At 43.2% G+C, this 10,037-nt stretch overlaps 1 protein-coding gene across 1 annotated transcript in view; it reads left to right on the top strand.

Moving 5' to 3' along the window:
- MCCC1 (methylcrotonoyl-CoA carboxylase 1) overlaps positions 1-10,037 on the top strand; it is a 66,683-nt gene that overhangs the window by 22,631 nt on the left and 34,015 nt on the right. Inside the window, exon 7 of the mRNA XM_023519260.1 lies at positions 8,690-8,817. Within this exon, the coding sequence (XP_023375028.1) occupies positions 8,690-8,817 (128 nt within the window). The remainder of the gene's footprint in view (positions 1-8,689; positions 8,818-10,037) is intronic.

Genomic DNA, 10,037 nt, shown 5'->3' with positions numbered 1-10,037 from the left:
GTCCCAGCTACTTGGGAGGCTGAGGCAGGAGACTCGCTTGAGCCCAGGAGTTGGAGGTTGCTGTGAGCTGTGATGCCATGGCACTCTACCCAGGGTGATAGCTTGAGGCTCTGTCTCAAAAAAAAGAGATGTATAGTTTTAGAAGAAGCTGCCCCGCTGTCTTCCAGACTGGCTGCTCCGTTTGCATGCACCCAGCGGTGAGTGAGAGTCCCTGTGTCCAAACCCTCAGCAGCCTTGGATGCTTGGGGGGCACAGTGTTTGAGATCTGAGCATTTTGGTATTTTGTTGGTGTCTCAATTTGTATTTCCCTAAGGACATGTAATGTCAAACATTTTCTTTCATATACTTCCTTTCTGTCTGTATCTTCTTTGATGAAGTGTGTGTTCAGGTCATTTACCTGTTTCTGATCAGGTTGTTTGTTTACTTAGTTTTGAGTTTTAAGCATTCTTCCTATATTTTGATTAACAAAAGATGTGCCTTTGCAAACACTCTCAGTTTGTGGTTGGTCTTGTTCTGCTGACGTTGACCAAGTCCAGCTTTTCAGTTGTTTCTTTCATGGGTCCTGCTTTTGATGTTGTCTATAAAAAGTCATTGACATACCCAAAGTTTTCTCAAGTTTTCTCCTGTCATCTTCTTAGAGTTTTATAGTATTGTGTGTTAAACTTAGGGCTTTTGTTCATTTTGAGTTAGTTTTTGTGAGAGTTGTAAAGTCTATGTCTAGATTTCTTTTTTTGCCGTGGACGTCAAGTTGTCCCTGTACCATTTGTTGAAAAGCCTGTCTTCGTGCCATTGCCTTTGCTCTACATCGAGTCTACGCAACTCTGTATGATTTAAACACCTTTTTCAAACACAGCAGATATTTGGGTTGTAGGATTTTTTAAATCCATTCTGTCCACTCTACATCTTTTTTTTTTTTTTTTGAGACAGAGTCTCACTATGTCACCCTCAGTAGAGTGCTATGGCATCACTGCTCACAGCAAACTCAAACTCCTGGGCTTAAGAGATTCTCATGCCTCAGCCTCCCAAGTAGCTGGGACTACAGGCGCCCGCCACAATGCCTGGCTATTGTTGTTGTCATTGTTGTGTAGTAGGCCCAGGCCGGGTTCAAACCCGCCAGCCCCGGTATATGTAGCTGGTGCCCTAACCACTGAGTACAGGCACTGAGCCACTCTACATCTTTTAATTTGGGCATTGAATTCACATTCAGTGTTAATTTTGATGAGTGAGATCCTATTCTAGGCATCGTGTTATCCCTTATGATAGTATTTTAGGAGAGCTGTGAGCTTTTACCCTGCATTGTTTTTACACTGGTGATTATCGATCACTCTTTTTGATGTTTGCAGCACTTTTGAGCATTTCTTGTAGGGAAGTTCTAATGGTGACAGATTCTCCTAGAGTTTGTTTGTCGAGGAAAGATTTTATTTCTCCTTATTTATGAGTTAGTTTTGCAGGTAACATTCATGGCTGACAGATGTTCTGTTTAAGAAGACTAAAAATGGAACCCCAAATCCTCTTTGGCTGGGAGGGTTTCTGCTGAGAAGGTTTCTGCTAGTCTGATGGGTTTTAGGTTTTCTTTGTAAGTTACTTGATCTGAGCACTGCTTTAACTGCATCTCACAAAGTCTGGAGGTTGTATTCTTATTTAGTTTAAAATATTTTTAAATTTTTCCTGATATTCCTTACCCATGTGTTACTTATATATCTATCTTATATACTAAGAGCAGACACTGTATGGTTTTTATTCTTTTTAAAGTAAAGTGTGGTTTATGTCCCAAAATGTGGTCTGTCTTGGTGAATGTACCTTTCATGCTTCTGAACGTGTTCTGCTGCTGTTGGATAAAATTGTCTATAGATGACACGTGTATCCAGTTGATGATGGTGCTGTTGAATTCGACTGTCCTTACTCCTTTTTTGCCTGCTCGATCTGTCTATGTCTAATGGATAGGTGTTAAAATCTCCAGCTACAATAGCAGATTAATCTGTTTCTCCTTACAGTTCTCAGTTTTTTGCTGCATGTATTTTACTGAGTTGTTAGATGCATACATGTTAAAATTACTAGAGTATTGACCTCTTTATCCTTGTGTAATATCCTTCTTTTTCCCTGTTAACTTCCTTTGCTCTGAAGTCTTCTGTATCTGAAATACAGCTAGTCCCACTTTCTGTAGAGTTAATATATCTTTCCCAATCCCTTTATGTTTTGTTTTGTTTTGTTTTTTTGAGACAGAGCCTCAAGGTGTCCCCCTGGGTAGAGTGCTGTGGCATCACAGCTCACAGTAACCTCCAACTCCTAGGCTCAAGCCAGTCTCTTGCCTCCATCTCCCAAGTAGCTGGGACTACAGGCGCCCGCCACAACACCTGGCTATTTTTTGGTTGCAGCCATCATTGTTGTTTGGCGAGCCTGGGCTAGATTTAAACCCGCCAGCTCAGGTGTATGTGGCTAGTGCCTTGGCCTCTTGAGCCACAGGCACCGAGCCTCCTCTATGTTTTTTATACACACATTTAAAGTGACTAGTTAGGCTCTGTGCCTGTAGGACAGTGGTTAGGGCACCACCACTTGCACCAAGGCTGGCAGGTTCCATCTCAGCCCAGGCCAGTTAAACAACAATGACAACTGCAACAAAATATAGTCAGGTATTGTGGTGAGTGCCTGTGGTCCCAGCTACTTGGGAGGTGGAGGCAAGAGAATCACTTAAGCCCAAGGGTTTGAGGTTGCTGTGAGCTGTGATGCCACAGTACTCTACCGAGGGCAACATAACGAGACTCTGTCTCTAAATAAATAAATAAATAAAGTGACTGTTAATACAGTTCAATTAATATCCACTGTATTTCTTACTATTTTCTATTTGTTCCCCTTGTTCATTGTTCCTATATTTGTCGTCCATATTTTTTTCTGCTTTTCTTGTTTTGGTTTTATTTGTGTGTGTGTGTGTATTTGTTTTTGTTTGGTTTTTTTTGTTTGTTTGTTTGTTTGTTTGTTTTTTTTGCGGTTTTTGGCCTGGGCTGGGTTTGAACCCGCCACCTCTATCTAGCATATGGGGCTGGTGCCCTACTCCTTTAAGCCACAGGCACCGCCCTGTTTTATTTTGCTTTGTTTTGTTTGTGACAGAGTTTCACTCTGTCACCCTGTGGCTTCCTAGCTCACAGCGCCCTCACACTCCTGGGATCAACTGATCTTCCTGCCTCAGCCTCCTTAGTAGGCACCCGTCACAATGCCTGGCTAGTTTTAATAGAGATGGGGGTCTCACTCTTGCTCAGGCTGGCCTCCAATTCCTGAGCCCAGGCAGTCTCCCCACCTTGGCCTCCCAGAGTGCTAGGATTACGGGCATGGGCCATCTGCCCAGCCTTTGTTTTTATTTTTTTTAAGACAAGATCTCACTGTGTTACCCAGGCTGGCCTTGAATTCTTAGGCTCAAGCAGTCCTCCCACTTCAGCCTCCTGAGTAGCTGTGAATACAGGTACATATCACGTGATTTCATGGTTTTAATTGACCTTTTTATCGTTCCATTTTCTCCTCTTTCTTTTCTTTTCTTTCTTCCTTTCCTTCCTTTCCTTTCCTTCTTTCCCCTTTCCCTCCCCTCCCCTTCCTTTCCTTTCCCTTCCCTTTCGTTCTTCTTATTTTTGAAACGAAGTCTTACTTTGCTGCCCTGGGTAGAGCGCTGTGGTGTCATGGCTCACAACAACCTCAAACTCCTGGGTTTGAGCATTCTTCTTACTTCAGCCTCCTGAGTAACGAGAACTACAGGCATCTACCTCAATGCCCGATTTATTTTAGAAAAAAATCAAGAGAAACTTGGTCAGCCTGGTCTGTAACTCCTGAGCACAGGTGATGTACTCACCTTGGCCTCCCAAAGGATTACAGGTGTGAGCCACTGTGCCCAGCCACCATTTTCTCCTCTTTCTTAGCATATCAGTTACAGTGTGCACCACATAATGATATTTTGATCAATAACAGACCACATATTCTTTGCTGGTCCTATAAGATTATAATGGAGCTGAAAATATCTGTTACCTAGTGACATCATAGCTACTCTAATGTCATAGATTCACACATTACCTTTTCTCTGTTTAGATATGTTTAGACACACAAATACTTATTGCTATGTTACAGTTACCTGAATATTCAATGGAGTAATATGCTGTACTGGTTTGTAGCCTAGAACAATAGGCTATAGCATATAGCAGGTGCACAGTAGGCTGTGCTCACTGGGTGTGTGGAAGTTTATGATAGTCGCACGGTGATGAAATCACCTAATGACATATTTCTCAGAATATCCCCATCACTAAGCTATGCATGACTCTGTATTTCTATTTGTAGTTTTCTCATTCGTAGCTTTAGAGTTTCCGATTTACATTCAGAACTATTAGAAGGCCACTCTCAAATAACAGTATATCACTTCACAGAAGTGGGAGCCCCTTGTAGTAACAAAATATCATGAGTTCCTCCCTCTGGTCCCTTCTGTCCTTGCTCTCATACGTTTCATTCATACATAAACATATATATGTTCCCAATCAAATGTATTGTTGCTATTTTTTGAACAAACTGTTATTATCTGTTAGCTCAGTTAAGTATGAGAAAAAACAAGAGATTTTACTTTATCTTCACTTACTAGTTCTCTAGTGCTCTGCCTTTCTTTATGTAGATCCAAATTCTCACCTATATCATTTTCCTTTTTTTTTTTTTAAAAGAACTTCTTTAAGATTTCTTACAAAACAGGGCTTCTAACAACAAATTTTCTCAATATTTATTTGAGAAAGTATTTATTTCTCTTTCACTTTTGAACACTGGTTCTCAACCTTCCTAATGCTGCCACCCTTTAATACAGTGCCTGTGGGTTCCGACCCACAGGTTGAGAACTGCTGCTTTTGAAGGATAGTTTTGCAGGGTACAGAATTGTGACTTAGTGAGGTTTTCCTTTTAACACTTTTCTCTCTCTCTCTCTCTCTTTTTTTTTGTTTGTTTGTTTGTTTGTTTTTGAGGCAGAGTTACTCTGTCACTGTGGGTAGAGTACTGTGGTGTCATAGCTCACAGCAACCTCAAACTCTTGGGCTGAAGCAATCCTCTTGCCTCAGCCTCCCCAGTAGCTGGGACTACAGGCATCCTCCATGACATCTGGCCACCTTTTTTATTTTAGGAGAGATGGGGTCTTGCTCTTGCTCAGGCTGTTCTCTAACTCCTGAGCTCAAGCAATCCACCCACCTCAACCTCCCAGATGCTAGGATTACAGGCATGAGCCACCACCACAAGCTACTTTAAGGATTTGTCTCCACTCTCTTCCTGTTTGTGAGGTTTTGAAGAAGAAGCTGCATGTAATTCTTATTTTTGCTTCTCTGTAGGCAAGGTATTGTTTCCTTCTAACTTCAGTCAAGACTTTTCTTTATCTTTGATTTTCTGAAATTTCAATGTGGTATGCCTAGGGGTATTTTAAAAAAAAAAAAAAAACAAACAAACATTTATCTTCTTTGGTGTTATCTGAGCTCTCTGGGCCTCTGTCATTTGATTTCTGACAACCTGAGAAAATTCTCCGTCATTATTGCTTTAAATATTTCTTCTGTTCTTTTCTTTCTTTTTCCGATATTCCCATCATGCATATGCTATACCTTTTGTAGTTGTCCCACAGTGCTTGTATAGTCTATTCTGTTTATTTAAGTCTTTTTTTCTCATTGTTTTTCAGTTTTTGGCTGGGGCTGGGTTTGAACCCACCACCTCCGGCATATGGGACTGGAGCCCTACTCCTTTGAGCCACAGGTGCTGCCCTGAGAAGTTTCTTTTTTCTTTTTCTTTCTTTCTTTCTTTCTTTTTTTTTTTTTTTTTTTTTGAGACAAAGTCTCACTATGTCGCCCTCAGTAGAGTGTCATGGTGTCACAGCTCACAGCATCTCAAACTCTTGGGCTCAAACTATTTCTAGCCTCAGCCTCCCAAGTAGCTGGGACTACAGATGCCCACCACAACGCCCGGCTATTTTTTTGTTGCAGTTGTCGTTGTTGTTTAGCTGGCCCAGGCTGTGTTCGAACCCACCAGCCTGGGTATATGTGGCTGGTGCCGTAACCACTGTGCTATGGGTGCTGAGCCAGTTTTGGAAGTTTCTATTATCATATCCTTTAGCTCAGATTCTTTCTGAGCCTGTCAGAGAGCACCCTACCTTTCTGTTGCAGTGTTTTTTAAAACTCTAACATTTCCTTTTGGTTTTATGGAATTTTCATCTCTCTGCTTACATTATCTACCTGTTCTTGCGTGTCATCCACTCTCCTGCTGAAGTCCTTAGCCTACTGGTCCACAGTTTATAACATGCCTAGTCGGATAATTCTAACATTGTCGCCCTGACTGACGCTGGTTCTGTTGCCTGTTAATTCTTTTCAAACTCTGTCTTTTGCCTTTTAGTATGCTTGTAATGTTTTGTAGAAGGGCAGACATGATGTCCTGGTAAAAGGGGTTTGATAAATAGGTCTTGTGTAATGTGGGGAGATGTAGGGGGAGGGAAAGAGTTCTATTGTCCCATGATCCCAGTCTTGGGTGTCAGTCCTTAGCTGAGCCTGTGAACTGCACCATGCTGCTCAGTCGGTTTTCATTCTCTTCTCCCCCACACCTTACAGTACAGAATATCTGGAGGAAGCTACAATTGTATATTTCCTTTCCAACCCAATCAGGTAACCTCTGATAAAACCCCAATAGTTTAGGCTTTGGTAAAATAATGTCTCATGAGAACAGGACTAGTTACGAAAGACAGAATTTTCTGGGGTAGGGCAAAGTGGTTTCTTTTACCTGGAAGCCTAAGGAGATTTTTCTCTGCAATTCTCTGTGAAGACCTGGTGAAGTGTGGTGGCCCTACTGTGACTGGTCCCCTGGGGTTTTTAACTGCAGGAGTTGTCCACACTGAGCTGAGGTGCCCACAGTTTGTCAGTTGCAGCTCAGTCGTCTGCTCTGTGTCTGCCCGTCTCTCAGGCTTGGGACCAGTGGTTTGCTTTGTGACTTGATTTCTCTGACAAACCTAAGAATTGTTAATTTCTGCAGCATGTTCCACTTTTCACTTGTTAGGATGGCATGTCAGCCTCTCAGCTCTTTCTATGGCACACTGGAAACTAGAAGATTTCAATTAAATTGATTTTAAAATCTACTAATGGGGCTCAGCGCCTGTAGCTCAGTGGTTATGGCTCCAGCCACATGCACCGGGACTGGTTTGTATCCACCAATCCCGGGTCCCAGCCCAGGCCTGCTAAAGCAACAATGACAACAATAACAAAAAAATAGCTGAGTGTTTGGTGGGCATCTGTAGTCCCAGCTACTGGGAGGCTGAGGCAAGAGAATCATTAAGCCCAAGAGTTTGACATTTCTGTGAGCTGTGACACCACAGCACTCTACTGAGGATGACATAGTGAGGCTCTGTCTCAAAAAAAAAAAGAAAATCCACTAATGGTTTGTAGCTATAGTTTGAAATTTTGTTTTAAATTATATTTACTTTAGGCTAAGTGAAATACACTCAAACACAAAAAAACTATAAACTGTATTTGTATGTAATTCTATTTCTGTGGAATCCTAGAAGAAACTAATATGATGAACACAGATCAGGGGTTGATGGACCCCAGAGTCTAAGGAAGGGAATCATGGCAAATGAGAACAATGCAACCTTTGGATGATGGAAATATTACATCTTATCATCTAAAATTAAACCTTAATAGAACAAGGGAAAATTTTACAGCTTAATAGAATGCCAATAATATTAACATAAACAATTTTTCAATAGGTCACCAGCAAAAGAAGTTTTGAAAGGAAACTTTCAAGAGCCCATAATCAGGAAAAAAAAAATGTTGACTTTTTCTCTATGCTGTTAGAGTGAGATGAGATGTCATGGTCTGAGGCTCCCAGGTCTTAGTGTTCCAGGGGTCTTGGTGTTCCTGGGGTTTTGGTGCTCCCAGGGTCTTGGTGCTCCAGGGGTCTTGGTGTTCCTGGGGTCTTGGTGTTCCTGGGGTTTTGGTGCTCCTGGGGTTTTGGTGCTCCCAGGGTCTTGGTGCTCCAGGGGTCTTGGTGCCCCTGGAGTTTTGGTGCTTCCAGGATCTTGGTGCTCCAGGGGTCTTGGTGTTCCTGGGGTTTTGGTGTTCCTGGATCTTGATGCTCCCAGGGCTTTGGTGCTCCTGGGTCTTGGTGCTCCAGGGGTCTCGATGCTCCCAGGGCTTTGGTGCTCCTGGGTCTTGGTGCTCCAGGGGTCTTGGTGCTCCTAGGGTTTCGGTGTTACCAGGGTTTTGGTGCTCCTGGGGTTTTGGTGTTCCCAGGGTTTTGGTGCTCCTGGGGTTTCGGTGTTACCAGGGTTTTGGTGTTCCCGGATCTTGATGCTCCCAGGGTTTTGGTGCTCCCGGGTCTTGGTGCTCCAGGGGTCTTGGTGCTCCCAGGGTCTTGGTGTAGTAACACAGGGCCCGACCTTTTCCTCACTGTTACAGCAGCTGAGGGTCACTGATCATTTGGGTTTTCCATTTTCTCACAACCCCAGATATATTTTTCCATTGCTAATTTCATGCAGCTCCTTGTTGACTGAGACTCATTTGCTGCTTCTAGAATGTGAGATTTTTCCTTCATGAAATGCAGAATGTTACTGGTGAATAAACACAGCAGTAAAACTAGATGTGATGCATCATATGAAGTTTTGGTTTGCTACTGATTATATAGTATTGAAATGTGACCATTGTGTTTTATCTTTTAGGAACTGTGGAGTTTATTATGGACTCAAAGGACAATTTCTACTTCATGGAAATGAATACAAGACTGCAAGTAGAACATCCTGTTACTGAGATGATCACAGGAACTGACTTGGTGGAGTGGCAGCTTAGGGTGAGAATATTTGTCATATGGAAAACAAGTTTTAGGAATAGGTTACCTGCTGGTCTTCTAAAATAGGTGTCATTCTGGACAGGGTTTAATTCTTGGTGACTGTGATGAGGACAGGAGAGTGGGGAGTGAAAAGTGAAACTTCATTTGATACTATCACATTATTGGCACTCTTGGACTCAGATTCCTAATCTGTCACTTCCCTTCAGTTTTCCTTAGACAAAGAGCTTGCTTGCCACCACATTATCTCAAGGCCAAAGCCTCATGGTCTCCCTACAGCCATGGCATATTGGGCCATGCATCATTAGATTTTTTTTTTTGAGACATTGTCTCACTTTGTCACCCTCAGTAGAGTGCCAAGGTGTCATAGCTCACAGCAACCTCAAACTCTTGAGCTCAAGAGATTCTCTTCCCTCCCAAGTAGCTGGGACTACAGGCATCCACCATAATGCCTGGCTATTTTTAGAGACTGGGTCTCACTCTGGCTCAGGCTGGTCTCGAACTTGTGAGCTCAGGTGACCCATCTTGGCCTCCCAGACTGCTAGGATTACAGGTGTGAGCCACTGCGCCCGACATGTGTCATTAGATTTTAGAGGCAGAAGAGATGCTAGCCAAGTTAAAATGGGCTAAGGCAGGGCTTGGAATGAAGAGCCAAGCAAATGGTCTAGACCTGCGGTCCCCAAGCCCTGGCCCACAGGCTGGCACTGATCCGTGGCCTGTTAAGAACTGAGCCACACGACAGGAGGTGAGTGGCAGGCAAGCAAGTGAAGCTTCATCTGCATTGACAGCCGCTCCCCATTGTTCACATCCCCACCTGACTTCTCCTCCTGTCACATCAGCGGGGACATTAGATTCTCATAGGAGTGCAGACCCCACTGTAAACTACATGCGAGGGATCTAGGTTTTATGCTTCTTATGAGAATCTAAAGCCTCATGATGTGAGGTGGAGCTGAGGTGGTGCCTCTAGTGCTGGGGAGTGGCTGCAAATACAGATGATCATTAGCAGAGAGGTGTGACTGCACAGAGATCCTAATAAATGCTTGCAGACTCATGTCAGGCTCAAGCAGCTAAGGCGCCAGCCACATACAACTGAGCTAGTGGGTTCAAATCCAGTCTGGGCCCACCAAACAACAATGACAACTGCAACCAAAAAACAGCTGGGCGTTGTGGCGGGCACCTGTAGTCCCAGCTACTTGGGAGGCGGAGGCAGGAGAATCGCTTGA

The sequence above is a fragment of the Otolemur garnettii genome, unplaced genomic scaffold, assembly GCF_000181295.1.
Source record: "Otolemur garnettii isolate 467f Iridium unplaced genomic scaffold, OtoGar3 scaffold00166, whole genome shotgun sequence".
NCBI lineage: Eukaryota > Metazoa > Chordata > Mammalia > Primates > Galagidae > Otolemur > Otolemur garnettii.
Note: the sequence above shows the minus strand (reverse complement) of the source record. Positions and strands in the feature narration are given on the sequence as shown.